At 36.7% G+C, this 16712-nt stretch overlaps 1 protein-coding gene across 1 annotated transcript in view; it reads left to right on the plus strand.

Moving 5' to 3' along the window:
• Positions 1-16712, plus strand: part of ADGRV1 (adhesion G protein-coupled receptor V1) — a 540475-nt gene that overhangs the window by 218375 nt on the left and 305388 nt on the right. Inside the window, exons 80-81 of the mRNA XM_057540356.1 lie at positions 10790-10974; positions 15983-16232. Coding sequence (XP_057396339.1) covers positions 10790-10974; positions 15983-16232 — 435 coding nt within the window. The remainder of the gene's footprint in view (positions 1-10789; positions 10975-15982; positions 16233-16712) is intronic.

The following is a 16712-nucleotide window of genomic DNA, read 5'->3' on the forward strand; positions in this document are numbered from 1 at the left end:
ATTAGTCCATTTCTTCCAGGTTGTCCATTTTATTGGCATATAGTTGCTTATAGTATCTCTCATGATCCTTTGAATTTCTGCAGTGTCAGTTGTTACTTCTTTTTCATTTCTAATTCTATTGATTTGTGTCTTCTCCCTTTTTTTCTTCATGAGTCTGGTAATGGTTTATCAATTTTGTTTATCTTCTCAAAGAACCAGCTTTTAGTTTTATTGATCTTTGCTATCGTTTCCTTCATTTCTTTTTTTAAATTTTATTTCTTTTTTAATTTTATTTTATTTGTTTTTTGAATTTTTGAATTTTATTTTATTTATTTTTGTATACAGCCGGTTCTTATTAGTTATCCATTTTATACATATTCGTTTATATATGTCAATCCCAATCTCCCAGTTCATCACACCACCACCACCACCACCACCACCACCACCACCACCACCCCCACTGCCACTTTCCCCGCTTGGTGTCCATACGTTTGTTCTCTACATCTGTGTCTCTATTTCTGCCCTGCAAACCAGCTCATCTGTACCATTTTTCTAGGTTCCACATATATGCATTAATATATGATATTTGTTTTTCTCTTTCTAACTTACTTCACTCTGTATGACAGTCTCTAGATCCATCCATGTCTCTACAAATGACCCAGTTTCGTTCCTTTTTATGGCTGAGTATTATTCCATTGTATATATGTACCACATCTTTATCCATTCGTCTGTCGATGGGCATTTAGGTTGCTTCCCTGACCTGGCTATAGTAAATAGTGCTGCAGTGAACATTGGGGAGCATGTTTCTTTTTGAATTACGGTTTTCTCAGGGTATATGCCCAGTAGTGGGATTGCTGGGTCATATGGTAATTCTAGTTTTCGTTTTTTAAGGAACCTCCATACTCTTCCCCATAGTGGCTGTATCAATTTACATTCTCACCCACAGTGCAAGAGGGTTCCCTTTTCTCTACAGCCTCTCCAGCATTTGTTGTTTGTAGATTTTCTGATGATGCCCCTTCTAACTGGTGTGAGGTGATACCTCATTGTAGTTTTGATTTGCATTTCTCTAATAATTAGTGATGTTGAGCAGCTTTTCATGTGTTTGTTGGCAATCTGTATATCTGCTTTGGAGAAATGTCTATTTAGGTCTTCTGCCCATTTCTTGATTGGGTTGTTTGTTTTTTTAATATTGAGCTTCATGAGCTGTTTATATATTTTGGAGATTAATCCTTTGTCTGTTGATTCGTTTGCAGATATTTTCTCCCGTTCTGATGGTTGTCTTTTCGTCTTGTTTGTAGTTTCCTTTGCTTTGCAAATGGTTTTAAGTTTCATTCGGTCCCATTTGTTTATTTTTGTTTTTATTTCCATTACTCCAGGAGGTGGATGAAAAAATATCTTGCTGTGATTTATGTCAGTGTTCTTCCAATGTTATCCTCTAAGAGTTTTATAGTGTCCAGTCTTACATTTAGGTCTCTAATCCATTTTGAGTTTATTTTTGTTTATGGTGTTAGGGAGTGTTCTCATTTCATTCTTTTACATGTAGCTGTCCAGTTTTCCCAGCACCACTTTTTGAAGAGATTGTCTTTTCTCCATTGTATATGTCCTTGCCTCGTTTGTCATAGATTAGTTGACCATAGGTGTGTGGGTTTATCTCTGGACTTTCTATCCTGCTCTGTGATCTATATTTCTGTTTTTGTGCCAGTCCCATATTGTCTTAATTACTGTAGCTTTGCAGTATAGTCTGAAGTCAGGGAGTCTGATTCCTCCCGCTCCGTTTTTTTCCCTCAAGACTGCTTTGGGTATTTGGGGTCTTTTGTGTCTCCATAAAAATTTTAAGATTTCTTGTTCTAGTTCTGTAAAAAATGCCATTGGTAATTTGATAGGGATTGCATTGAATCTGTAGATTGCTTTTGGTAGTATAGTCATTTTCGCAATGTTGCTTCTTCCAAGCCAAGAACATGGTATACGTCTCCATCTGTTTATATCATGTTTAATTTCTTTCATCAGTGTTTTTATAGTTTTCTGCATACAGGTCTTTTGTCTCCCTTGGTAGGTTTATTCCTAGGTTTTATATTCTTTTTGATGCAATGGCAAATGGGAGTGTTTCCTTAATTTCTCTTTCAGACTTTTCATCATTAGTGTATAGGAATGCAAGAGATTTCTGTGCATTAATTTTGTATCCTGCAACTTTACCACATTCATTGATTAGCTCTAGTAGTTTTCTGGTGGCATCTTTAGGATTCTCTATGTATACTATCATGTCATCTGCAAACAGTGACAGTTTTACTTCTTCTTTTCCAATTTGGATTCCTTTTATTTCTTTTTCTTCTCTGATTGCCATGGGCTAGGACTTCCAAAACTATGTTGAATAATAGTGGTGAGAGTGGACATCCTTGTCTCGTTCCTGATCTTAGAGGAAATGCTTTCAGTTTTTCACCATTGAGAATGATGCTTGCTGTGGGTTTGTCATATATGACCTTTATTATGTTGTGGTAAGTTCCCACTATGCCCACTTTCTAGAGACTTTTTATCATAACTGGGTGTTGAATATTGTCAAAACCTTTTTCTGCGTCTACTGAGATGATCATATGGTTTTTATTCTTCAGTTTGTTAATATGGTGTATCACATTGATTGATTTGCGTGTATTGAAGAATCCTTGCATCCCTGGGATAAATCCCACTTGATCATGGTGTATGATCCTTTTAATGTGTTGTTGGATTCTGTTTGCTAGTATTTTGTTGAGGATTTTTGCATCTATATTCATCAGTGATATTGGTCTGTAATTTTCTTTTTTTGTAGTATCTTTGTCTGGTTTTGGTATCAGGGTGATGGTGGCCTCATAGAATGAGTTTGGGAGTGTTCCTTCCTCTGCAATTTTTGGAAGAGTTTGAGAAGGATGGGTGTTAGCTCTTCTCTAAATGTTTGATAGAATTCACCTGTGAAGCCATCTGGTCCTGGACTTTTGTTTATTGGAAGATTTTTAATCACAGTTTCAATTTCATTACTTGTGATTGGTCTGTTCATATTTTCTTTTTCTTCCTGGTTCAGTCTTGGAAGGTTACACCTTTCTAGGAATTTGTCCATTTCTTCCAGGTTGTCCATTTTATTGGCATAGAGTTGCTTGTAGTAGTCTCTTAGGATGCTTTGTATTTCTGCTGTGTCTTTTGTAACTTCTCCCTTTTCATTTCTAATTTTACTGATTTGAGTCCTCTCCCTCTTTTTCTTGATGAGTCTGGCTAATGGTTTATCAATTTTGTTTATCTTCTCAAAGAACCAGCTTTTAGTTTTATTGATCTTTGCTATTGTTTTCTGTTTCTATTTCATTTATTTCTTCTCTGATCTTATGATTTCTTTCCTTCTACTGATCTTTGGGTTTCGTTTGTTCTTCTTTCTCTAATTCCTTTAGGTGTATGGTTAGATTGTTTAGTTGAAATTTTCTTGTTTCTTGAGGTAGGCTTGTATTGCTATAAACTTCCCTCTTAGAACTGCTTTTGCTGCATCCCACAGGTTTTGGATCATCATGTTTTCGTTGTCATTTGTCTCTAGGTATTTTTTGATTTCCTCTTTGATTTCTTCAGTGACCTCTTGGCTGTTTAGTAATGTATTGTTTAGCCTCCATGTGTTTGTGTTTCTCATGTTTTTTTCCCTGTAATGGATTTCTAATCTCATAGTGTTGTGGTCAGAAAAGATGCTGGATATGAATTCAGTTTTCTTAAATTTACTGAGGCTTGATTTGTGACCCAAGATGTGATCTCTCCTGGAGAATGTTCCATGTGCACTTGAGAAGAAAGTTTAATCTGCTATTTTTGGAAGGAATGTCCTATAAATATCAACTAAATCTATGTGGTCTATTGTGTCATTTAAAGCTTGTGTTTCCTTATTAATTTTCTGTTTGGATGATCTGTCCATTGGTGTAAGTGAGGTGTTAAAGTCCCCCGCTATTATTGTGTTACTGTCGATTTCCTCTTTTAGAGCTGTTAGCGGTTGCCTTATGTATTGAGGTGCTCCTATGTTAGGTGCATATATATTTATAATTGTTATATCTTCTTCTTGGATTGATCCCTTGATCATTATGTAGTGTCCTTCCTTGTCTCTTGTCACATTCTTTATTTTAAAGTCTATTTTATCTGATATGAGTATTGCTACTCCAGTTTTCTTTTGATTCCATTTTCACGGAATATCTTTTTCCATCCCCTCACTTTCAGTCCATATGTGTCCCTAGGTCTGAAGTGGGTCTCTTGTAGACAGCATATAGATGGGTCTTGTTTTTGTATCCATTCAGCGAGCCTGTGTCTTTTGGTTGGAGCATTTAATCCATTCACGTTTAAGATAATTATTGATATGTATGTTCCTATGACCATTTTCTTAATTGTTATGGGTTTGTTTTTGTAGGCCCTTTTCTTCTCTTGTGTTTCCCTCTTAGAGAAGTTCCTTTAGCATTTGTTCTAGAGCTGGTTTGGTGGTGCTGAATTCTCTTAGCTTTTGTTTGTCTGTAAAGCTTTTGATTTCTCCATCAAATCTGAATGAGATCCTTGCTGGGTAGAGTAATCTTGGTTGTAGGTTCTTCCCTTTCATCACTTTAAATATATCATGCCATTCCCTCCTGGCTTGTAGAGTTTCTGCTGAGAAATCAGCTGTTAACCTTATGGGAGTTCCCTTGTATGTTATTTTTCGTTTTTCCCTTGTTGCTTTCAATAATTTTTCTTTGTTTTTTAATTTTTGTCAATTTCATTACTGTGTGTCTTGGCGTCTTTCTCCTTTGGTTTATCGTGCCAGGGACTCTCTGTGCTTCCTGGACTTGGGTGGCTATTTCCTTTCCCATGTTAGGGAAGTTTTCAACTATAATCTCTTCAAATATTTTCTTGAGTCCTTTATCTCGCTCTTCTCCTTCTGGGGACCCCTATAATGCGAATGTTGTTGCATTTAATATTGTCCCAGAGGTCTCTTAGGGTGTCTTGATTTCTTTTCATTCTTTTTTCTTTATTCTGTTCTGCGGCTGTGAATTCCACCATTCTGTCTTCCAGGTCACTTATCCGTTCTTCTGCCTCAGTTATTCTGCTATTGATTCCTTGTAGTGTATTTTTCATTTCAGTTATTGTATTGTTCATCTCCATTTGTTTGTCCTTTATTCTTCTAGGTGTTTGTTCCTTAATTCTTCTAGGTCTTTGTTAAATATTTCTTGCATGTTCTTGATCTTTGCCTCCATTACTTTTTACGAGGTCCTGGATCATCTTCACTACCATTATTCTGAATTCTTTTTCCTGGAAGTTTTCCTGTCTCTACTTCATTTAGTTGTTTTTCTGGCCTTTTATCTTGTTCCTTGATCTGGTACAAAGTCCTCTGAATTTTCATCTTGTCTGTCTTTCTCCGAATATGGTTTTTGTTCCACAGGCTGCAGGGTTTTAGTTCTTCTTGCTTCAGTTTTCTGCCCTCTGGTGGGTGAGGCTGCAGGCTGGCTTCTTTGATGGTCACAGGATGAGTTTCTGCAGCTCCAGAGGTGCAGAAATATCCTCTTCAGATGTCTCCTTCAGAATAAGAAAATCTTTCCCAGATATCCCCTTGCAGACCTCTATTACCGCTCTTTGGCTAGAACTGGGACATATGACTGCCCCTGAACCAGTCACAGGAGAGGGGAATGACATTTTGATAAGTGATAACTAGACTAATTAGGTTCAATCTTCCTGAACTGAGAATTTGGCACATTATTGCCTGAAAGAAAGGTGGATGGATACCCAACACATTGCAGTTCTTGGAATGACTCTTCACACCAGCCAGTAAGAATCTGTTTATGTGAAGATCTCTTTCCTGCTAGTGTTGGAGGGTCTCCTATGGAGGCTGGGGGTGGCTGTGGCTCACCATGAGGATCTCCTTCATTTCTTTTTCATTTATTTCTGATCTGATCTTTATGATTTCTTTCCTTCTGCTAACTTAGGGTTTTTTTGTTCCTCTTTCTCTAATTGCTTTAGGTGTAAGGTTAGGTCGCTTATTTGAGATGTTTCTTGTTTCTTGTGGTAGCATTGTATTGCTATAAACTTCCCTCTTAGATCTGCTTTTGCTGCATCCCATAGGTTTTGGGTCGTCGTGTTTTTATTGTCATTTGTTTCTAGGTATTTTTTTATTTCTTCAGTGATCTCTCGGTTATTAAGTAGTGTATTTTTTAGCCTTCATGTGTTTGTATTTTTTACAGATTTTTTCGTATAATTGATATCTAGTCTCATAGCATTGTGGTCAGAAAAGATACTTGATACGATTTCTATTTTCTCTAATTTACCAAGGCTTGATTTGTGACCCACGATGTGATCTATCCTGCAGAATGTTTCATGAGCACTTGAGAAGAAAGTGTATTCTGTTGTTTTTGCATGGAATGTCCTATTAATATCAATTAATTCTATCTTGTTTAATGTGTCATTTAAAGCTTGTGTTTCCTTATTTATTTTCATTTTGGATGATCTGTCCATTGGTGAAAGTGGGGTGTTTAAGTCCCCTACTATGATTGTGTTACTGTCGATTTCCTCTTTTATGGCTGTTAGCATTTGCCTGATGTATTTAGGTTCTCCTTTGTTGGGTTCATAAACATTTACAATTGTTTTATCTTCTTCTTTGATTGATCCCTGATCATTATGTAGTGTCCTTCTTTGTCTCTTGTAATAGTCTCTATTTTAAAGTCTATTTTTTCTGATATGAGAATTGCTACTCCAGTTTTCTTTTGATTTTCATTTGCATGGAATATGTTTTTCCATCCCCTCACTTTCAGTCTGTATGTGTCTAGGTCTGAAGTGGGTCTCTTGTAGACAGCATGTATATGGGTCTTGTTTTTGTATCCATTCAGCAAGCCTGTGTCTTTTGGTTGGAGCATTTAATCCATTTACATTTCAGGTAATTATCGATATGTATGTTCCTATTCCCATTTTCTTAATTGTTCTGGGTTTGTTATTGTAGGTCTTGTCCTTCTCTTGTGTTTCCTGCCTAGAGAAGTTCCTTTAGCATTTGTTGTAATGATGGTTTGGTGGTGCTGAATTCTCTTAGGTTTTGCTTGTCTGTAAAGGTTTTAATTTCTCTGTCGAATCTGAATGAGATCCTTGCTGGGTAGACTAGTCTTGGTTATAGGTTTTTCCCTTTCATCACTTTAAGTATGTCTTGCCACTCCCTTCTGGCTTGCACAGTGTCTGCTGAAAGATCAGCTGTTAACCTTATGGGGATTCCCTTGTATGTTATTTGTTGTTTTTCCCTTTTTGCTTTTAATATTTTTTCTTTGTATGTAATTTTTGATGGTTTGATTAATATATGTCTTGGCGTGTTTCTCCTTGGCTTTATCCTGTATGGGACTCTCTGTGCTTCCTGCACTTGATTGACTATTTCCTTTCCCATATTAGGGAAGTTTTCAACTATAATCTCTTCAAATATTTTCTCAGTCCCTTTCTTTTTCTCTTCTTCTTCTGGTACCCCTATAATTCGAATGTTGGTGCGTTTAATGTTGTCCCAGAGGTCTCTAAGACTGTCCTCAATTCTTTTCATTCTTTTTTCTTTTTTCTGCTCTGCCTTAGTTATTTCCACTGTTTTATCTTCCAGGTCAGTTATCCGTTTTTCTGCCTCAGTTATTTTTCTATTGACTCCTTGTAGAGAATTTTAAATTTCATTTATTGTGTTGTTCATCTCTGTTTGCTCTTTCGTTCTTCTAGGTCCTTGTTAAACGTTTCTTGTATTTTCTCCATTCTATTTCCAAGATTTTGGATCATCTTTACTATCATTAGTCTGAATTCTTTTTCAGGTAGACTGCCTATTTCCTCTTCATTTGTTTGGTGTGGTGGGTTTTTACCTTGCTCCTTCATCTGCTGTGTGTTTCTCTCTCTTCTCATTGTGCTTAACTTACTGTGTTTGGGGTCTCCTTTTCGCAGGCTGCAATTTTGTAGTTCCCATTGTTTTTGGTGTCTGCCCCCAGTGGATGAGGTTGGTTCTGTGAGTTGTGTAGGCTTCCTGGTGGAGGGGACTGGTGCCTGTGTTCTGGTGGATGAGGCTGGATCATGTCTTTCTGGTGGGCAAGACCACGTCCTGTGGTTTTTTTTGGGGTGACTGTGACCTTATTATGATATTAGGCAGCCTCTCTGCTAATTGGTGGGGTTGTGTCCTTCTCTTGCTAGTTGTTTTGCATAGAGTGTCCAGCACTGTAGCTTGCTGGCTGTTGAGTGGAGCTGGGTCTTAGCGTTGACATGGAGATCTCTGGAAGAGCTTTTGCCACTTGATATTATGTGGAGCTGGGAGGTCTCTGGTGGACTGATGTCCTGAACTTGGCTCTCCCACGTCAGAGCCACGGGCCTGACACCCAGCCAGAGCACCAGGACCCTGTCAGCCACATGGCTCAGAAGAAAAGGGAGAAAAAAAGAAAGAAAGAGAAGAATAAAATAAAAAGAAATAAAGTTATTAAAATAAAAGAAGAAAATTATTAAAAATCAAATAATTGAAAAGTAATAAAAGAAAAGAATAAAGAAAGAAAGAAGATAGCAACCGAACCAAAAAAACCAATCCACCAGTGATGAGAAGCACTGAATACTATATTAAAAAAACAAACAAACAAAAAAACAGACCGACAGAACCCTTGGACAAATGGCAAAAGCAAAGCTATATAGACAAAATCACCCAAAAAGTATACACATACACGCTCACAAAAAGAGAAAAAGGAAAATAAAATCTATATATAAAAAAGAGAAAAAGGAATAGAGCAACCAATCAATAAAGAAATCTATCAATGATAATAAACCCTAAATACTAAACTGAGATAAACATAAAACCAGAAACCCGTCAGTCACATACAGCAAACCCCAAGTCTACAGTTGCTCCCAAAGTCTACTGCCTCAATTTTGGGATGATTCATTGGCTATTCAGGTATTCCACAGATGCAGGGTACATCAAGTTGATTGTGGAGATTTAATCTGCTGCTCCTGAGGCTGCTGGGAGAGATTTCCCTTTCTCTTCTTTGTTCGCGCAGCTCCTGGGGTTCAGCTTTGGATTTGGCCCTGCCTCTGCTTGTAGGTCGCCTGAGGGCATCTTTTGGGAAGTCTGAGGTCTTATGCAAGCGTTCAGTAGGTTTTTTGTAGGAGTTGTTCCACATGTAGATGTATTTCTGATGTATTTGTGGGGAGTAAGGTGATCTCCACGTCTTACTCCTCCGCCATCTTGAAGGTCTCCCCCCTTGTTTTATTTTTTGTGTGCTTTGCTGAAAGAAACTTTCTGTTACCCTTGAATATGTATGAAAGTTTGAGTGGCTCTAGAATTCTTGGATCACAGCCTTTAAGTCTTGAAACTGCTTATGTTGCTCTGCTGGCTTCTGTCATTTCATTTGCAAAAAAAGGCTGATGTCAGACTGAATTTTTATTTCTCTGTTAGTAATTTTTTTCCTGTCTGATTTCTGGTAAGATTTTTTAAAAACTCTTGAAATTATATTTAAACATCACCCAAATACATCTGGTATTGTTTCTTTTCCTAATTTTCTCTGGCATAAAGCAAACTCTGCATTTTAGACATATTTCTCTAGCTTATCAAGGATCTGTGTTGGTTTTGTCTTCTACCTAATATTTTATATGCTTGTTGTATCTTATGGGTTTGTCCCATTTGTCTGTAATATTTTCTCTGAGTTCTGGGAGTGTTCCTTGAGCTTATTTTTCATTTAACATATTCAGTTTGATCGTTTTAGTAACCAATGGGCTGTTCCCTGTCTCCCCATTGTAGTTTTTACCTTGTTAAATTTCATTTTGTACCTTTTATCTTTTCCCTGTGGATTATTCTCCATTCTTCCTAATAGTCTTTAAGATGGCTACTCTTATAAACTTAAATCTTCAGCCATCATCTTGGCACTCTATAGATTACAAAGTTATAAAAAAAAAATACAGAGAACATTGAGCCACTTTCTCAGTGAGCTCAACTAGTAGCAGTAACAGAAAAATCATTTCAACATTGTCATAAGTTCATTAGTAAAAGTATGTGCAAGTTACAGAGTGTAATCATGTATGCCAGCAGCTGGGGCATAGGGTAGAAATCACAGAAAAAGTGATGACTAATTTGGATTTTGAAGAATTGATAGGGACTCCTCAGGTATCTAAGAGTATAGTGGAATAACAAGTCAGTGGCTTCACACCCATGCTTACTCTGACAGTAAAAATGTGTCGCCCATCATTCATGTGAGGGGTAAAAATTAAATCATGAAGGCTATTTTCCTCTTACTCTCCTTGTCCCTCAAACAACAAATAACCCAGTCCTTTCAGGTAGGAAGGCTCATACTTACCAATAAAGACAAGAGTATCAGGAGCCCTTGACTACTCTTGGTTGGAAAAGGATTTTCTCATTTGATGTTTGAGAAATTTAGTGATACGTGGTGGCTTCTGTCCAATAAAAAACAGATAAGAATAAATTTGCTTCTTTTATAGACAAATATTCTTGTGTCTATTTCCTTAGTTGTTGGTCAAAAGAAAACAGAATCTTGGGGTAGGTGTAAAAGTGAGATTAATTTGACTCGTGATGTTAATTATTGTAGTTAAAATTAAGTGACCCATGCAACTGTTTGGGGCTTTATCTAGATATTAAATAGAAAATATTTTGGTGATTATGCCTTTTCTTTATACAATGATTATTTATGCTTTTTAAAGTACAGATGTATTTGAAATATGATTCTGATGCTAACTTCTCTTAAATTCTTCATAGGTTCATCTTTATTTTTGTTAATGTTAGTAACTGGTAATAAAGAACAAGTTATACCATATATATCATTTAAGCAGTTTATTTTTGAACATATATTTTCATACTTGGATTTTTTTCCAGATAACTGTTGAAGGAAAGAAGCAAGCATTAAGCATTGAAAGCCGAAATCTTTTCTATGAGATTCTTTGTGCTCTTGTTAATCCAAAACGCAAGGACACTAGGGGATTCAGTCACTTTACTGAAGTGACAGAGAATTTTGCCTTTTCTCTACTGACTGATGTTACTTGTGGCTCTCTTGGTGAAAAGTAAGTATCATTTAATATAATAGCAGTACCTTATATGTATTCCTTCACAGTTTACAAAGTAATATGCAGTACAAATTGACATTTAACTGATGTAACTAAGGATTATACAATCAATACTTAGTACCTAATGGGCAAATTAAGTTAATTATTTGAAGAAAACATAGAAACTACATCAAGAAAAATTAATTTATACTGTCAGTAATATATTCTTCTTGTTTTGAAGGTTCTTTTAAAAATAAAAATGTGTTATTGCTTACTCCTATTTATATAATGAGTAGAAGATACATTCTGAATAGAAGAAAAAGCAAGATGATTCCAACTTTTAGACATATTTTAGGCCATATTTTTTACTGTGGTAAAATATACATAAGATGGAATTTACCATGTAAACTATTTTTAGGTGTACAGATCAGTGGCATTTAGTATATTCACACTGTTGCAACCATCACCACTTGCATCTCCAGAACTGTCATCTTCTCAAATTGAAAATCTTTACCCATTAAGCAGAAACTCCCCTTTCCTCCCTTCCCGCAGCCCTGGTAACCTCTATTCTACTTTTCAGTCTCTATGAATTTGCCTATTCTAGGCACCTCGTAAGTGGAATCATACAATATTTGTCCTTTGTGTCTGGTGTACTTTGCTTAGCATAATGTCTTCAAGGTTAATCCATGTTGTAGCATGTGTCAGAATTTCACTCCCTTTTTAAAAAAAGGTTTTTTTAATTGACATATAGTTGATTTACAATGTTGTGTTAGCTTCTGCTGTATAGCAAAGTGATTCAGTTATAATATATATACATTCTTTATTACATTCTTTTCCATTATGGTTTATCACAGGATATTGAATATAGTTCTCTGCTCTATACAGTAGGACCTTGTTGTTTATCCATTCTATATATAATAGTTTGCATCCACTAACCCCATACCCCCAACTGATCCCTCCCCCTACCCTTGGCAACCGTTTGTCTGTTCTCTATGTCTGTGAATCTGTTTCTGTTTTGTAGGTAGGTTCATTTGTGTCATATTTTAGATTCCACATATAAGTGATATCGTTTGTTATTTTTCTTTCTGACTTACTTCACTTAGTATGATAATTTCTAGGTCCATCCATGTTGCTGCAAATGGCATTATTCTTCATTCTTTTTGTTTCTACGTAGTATTCCATTGTATATATGTACCACATCTTCTTTATCCATTCCTCTGTTGAAGGACATTTAGGTTGTTTCCATGTCTTGGCTATTGTGAATAGTGCTGCTATGAACATAAGGGTGCATATATCTTTTTGAATTATAGTTTTGTCTGGATATATGCCCAGGAGTGGGATTGCTGGATCATATGGCAACTCTATTTTTAGCTTTTTGAGGAAACTCCATTTTGTTTTCCATAGTGGCTGCACCAACTTACATTCCCACCAATAGTGTAGGAGGGTTCCCTTTTCTCCACACCCTCTCCAGCATTTGTTATTTGTAAGTTTTTTAAGATGGCTATTCTGACTGGTGTGAGGTAGTACCTCATTGTAGTTTTGATTTGCATTTCTCTAATAATTAGCCATGTTGAGCATCTTTTCTTGTGCCTGTTGGCCATCTGTATGTCTTTTTTGGAAAAATGTCTATTTAGATCTTCTGACCATTTTTTGATTGGGTTTTTGTTTTTTTGTTGTTGAGTTGTATGAGCTGTTTGTATATTTTGGAGATTAAGCCGTTGTCAGTTGCATTATTTGCAAATATTTTCTTCCAGTTTGTAGGTTATCTTTTCGTTTTGTTTATGGTTTCCTTTGTTGCACAGGCGCTTGTAAGTTTGATTAGGTCCCATTTACTTATATTTGCTTTTGTTTCTATTGCCTTGGGAGACTGACCTAAGATAACATTGGTACGAGTTATGTCAGAGAGTGTTTTTCCTATGCTTTTCTTCTAGGAGTTTTATGGTGTCATGTCTTATGTTTAAGTCTTTAAGCCATTTTGAGTTTTTGTGTATGGTGTGAAGGTGTGTTCTAACTTCATTGATTTACATGAAGTGTCTGTCCAACTTTCCCAACACCACTTGCTGAAGAGACTGTCTTTTTTCCATTGTATATTCTTGCCTCCTTTGTTTAAGATTAATTGACCATAGGTGTGTAGGATTATTTCTGGGCTCTCTGTTCTGTTCTGTTGATCCATATCAACTTTTAGACGTACTTTAATATACTGTTAATTGTGCTTTTCCCTGGAGTTTTGATTCAGTTTCATCCACTTGGAGGCAGTTCTCTGAATGTTGTTGAACTTCAGAATCTGTTGTTTTAGAACATATTGTTGAACTTCAGAAATGTTGTTTCATGGCTGGAGTTTCAGGGCAGAGAGCAAGCAAGAGGAAAAGGAAAAAATAAAATGTGGTTTGTGTTATTAACTATATAGTTAATTTTGTAACTATGTTAATATTCTCCACTTCTGGTGTTTTATTGATAAATTACATTCATAAGGTAAATTGGATCATTGTAGTACAAAGACCTAAATCATGTTTTAATTCTGTTTGACTTAACATAAAAATAGCTCATAATAGAACATGGTTGGAAGTTGATATTTCCCTCCAATTTTCACAGAGTACTATGTTATTTAAAAAACAATTATTGTTACTTAATGGGACATGTCTGATTAAAAGTGTTGTTCAGTGAAGTCAAATATTTCATAGCTTTACATAGTCCCAGTCCTTTCTCTTTGTTTTTCCGTATTTATGCAAGATCACCAGGATGTTGAGATAGTCATAGACGTGAACCATCTACCCTGCTGTGTATGTTGATTCCATCTGTGCTCTCAAAGGCCTGGTGAGAACTCAAAAGGGTATAAGATGCACAAAAGGAGGGGCTTTTTCTGTCTTGTTGCCTAATGTATTCTCAGGGCCTAGAATAGTGTCTGGTACATGGTAGGTTGTCAGTGGTTATGGTATAATGAGTGAATAGAATGAATAAAGGAATCAATACTTTTTTGGCCATGTGCATCGTCCCTGTAGACTTGCTGTTTCGCATGTGTAATGGCAGTCAGGCAAGAGGAGCGAGCATGGCATATTTGGGGAAATCATCAATTGGGGAGATCATCTACCTTTAAAGATTGAATATAGAATACGTTAGGTAGGGTGTGTGTATGTGTGTGTGTAGGAATCCGATTTAGGATTTTAGAGCTGTCATGTTGAAGACTATGTTAAAGATGAGTTTTTTTAACTCAGGGAACTCTAAAGATGTTGACCATTCTAATATGCATTATTTATACATTGTCTTAAGCAGTATTCAGGGGCATCTACTGAGAGTGAAGGGTTTGGGAATAGAGCAGGGATATTGAGGAGAATGATGGTATCTAGAACAACCGTTTGGAAGCCAAGTAAAAACAATGTCAAGTGGCATTGAGGGTCTGACTGAAGTCGGTCATTGTGGATTTGTAGTGGTGCCAATCTACATGTTAATGTGAGGTTTTCCCCCTCATTTAAGCCTAGGTGTAAAGCAGATTTGGGGATTGATCAAAGTGAGTGCATTGGAAGGGCATGGATATAGGAGGTTAAAGTGTCAGGGAGAGTGTAGTTGTCGTCAGGCCCTCTTAAGGGGCCAGGGATTTGACACACTTGTGTCAAGGTTGGGTAGAGTCACTGTACATGTTGTGTTGGTCTCAGAATGCCAACGTAATGGGGTCCCTGATAGCGCTGATGGGCTAAATATCAGAAGATTCCAGGGTGGGTGGGTAGGGGGTAGGTTCACTGGTCTCAGTCACATTGTACCTGGTCAGGGGTGGGGAGGTCGACAGTGGCAGCTTTTTAGCTCTGAGTCACCAGTGAAGATGTAGGAAGCTAGATGGGAAGATGAAGAGATGAGCTTTTTATAAGCTGTTGTGGAGGTGCAGATGGCCTATATGGATTGAAATGTTTTAATAGGAGTCTTGGACACAGGGGTCTAGAGCCTGGATGAATGGCTGGACTAAAGATAGATGTTTAAAGGTACCAATTCAAATGTGGTAGTTAAAGATTTTTTTAAAAGAAAGTATATAGCTAGAGGAAAAAGTTAGCCGTTACCCTTTCCTTTCTTTTTCAAATCTTCTGTTTAAAATTCTCAACTCCATTTCCCAGGTTAGGGGCCTTGACGAGGTATTTGTATCCATGATACATTTATACATATTCAGCATCTCTTGTGGACCATGTAACTTTTAAAACTTAATGCATGATTTTTATCCTAATATATTCTCCATACTTTTTGAGGCAGGTTTCGGGTATGATTCACCTTTGTGTCTCTTCATTGTTTGCAAACATGATAGATCCACAGAAAAAATGTATCAGATTTTTTGGAGGACTGGTTAAAAAATACAGATTCGTAGAACCTCTAGCCTCCCCCAGGCAAGGTTTCTGATTTAGTAAGAATGGGATGTGATCTAGAAATCTGTATTTTAAAACAAGCTTCAAGGTGATTTCAACACACACTGAGGTTTGGAAGCAATTTCACTGAGCACAGGATCTCTTGCCTAGGGAATGTTGAAAACAGAGTTGTTAAATGGATAAAGATCCCAGCTCAGGGCTGTTTATTTTATCAGATATATGGTTAAATTCGAAATGGTCTGATGGCTTAGAAAGGGGTGAGGTAAACTTGATGAAAACATGGCTCTAGGTATATAAGTTTTATGATATTCTTGAATATAAAGCAGAGTTTCAGTTTAGTGGTGCATCCTTTCCTCAACCTATTCCACCAATGCTGATGTGACTAATACAGAAAAGTACATTTTATAGCCACAGATCTGATATCTGTGAAACAGCTTTCAAAAGCCCATGTTTTAGGTTATAAGGGGGATCCGGCAAGGGGATGCAGAAAGTTCTGTGCAGAAAATCCTAACAATTCACCATAAAAGAACTGAAAGCACATTCTCTTTACTGCTCCTGTGTAGGTAGTGTCATGGTTATACATAAAGAACAGAGCTCCAATGTGATGAATTTTAACAAATATGAGTAGATACACATATGCAAATGCATGCCATTTTAGCAGAACCTTTGCTTTTCTGTCATAGAAGCAAAACCATCCTTGACAGTTGCCCGTATTTGTCCATACTGGCTCTTCACTGGTACCCTCAGCAAATCAATGGGCACAAGTTTGAAGGAAAAGAAGGTGATTATATTCGAATTCCAGAGAGGTTATTGGATGTTCCAGATGCAGAAATAATGGCCGGGAAAAGTATATGTGAATTAGTCCAGTTTACAGAGTATAGCAGCCAGCAGTGGTTTATAACTGGAACTAATCTTCATGCCCTGAAAAATAAGGTAATCTATCATTTAAAGAATTATGTGGTTAGAATCTGATTTTTCCTTAGCAAACATATTCCTCAGGATACATTCACTTGATCAGATTTGTGGTAAGTGCTAGACATGGCGAGCTAATTACGAAACATGTCCTATCTTTATGAGCTAGTTGTAGGATGTTTAGTTTCAAAAATAGTTGGAAATATTTCCTTCATGTTTTATTAAGTAAAAATATATATATAAGTGGAGAAAGTGGAAAAAAAAACATAGCTTTCTCTAATGCTATATCGTATTGTATATCCCACTTGTGATGAAGTCTGACAATGAAAGTCTGTCAGCTGGAGACTGCTCAGTAGCTGGGGTAGAGGTAGAATGTTTGCAGTGGAAAACCAACCAGACGCCCTGCATTCATAAGCTATGAATAATAGTGACAGTAAGCAAGTAACTAAAATGACTAGAAAAATGAAGCAAAGTTCAGAATGGGAGATTCAGTCATGTCGT

This window comes from Balaenoptera acutorostrata, chromosome 2, assembly GCF_949987535.1.
Source record: "Balaenoptera acutorostrata chromosome 2, mBalAcu1.1, whole genome shotgun sequence".
Taxonomy (NCBI): domain Eukaryota; kingdom Metazoa; phylum Chordata; class Mammalia; order Artiodactyla; family Balaenopteridae; genus Balaenoptera; species Balaenoptera acutorostrata.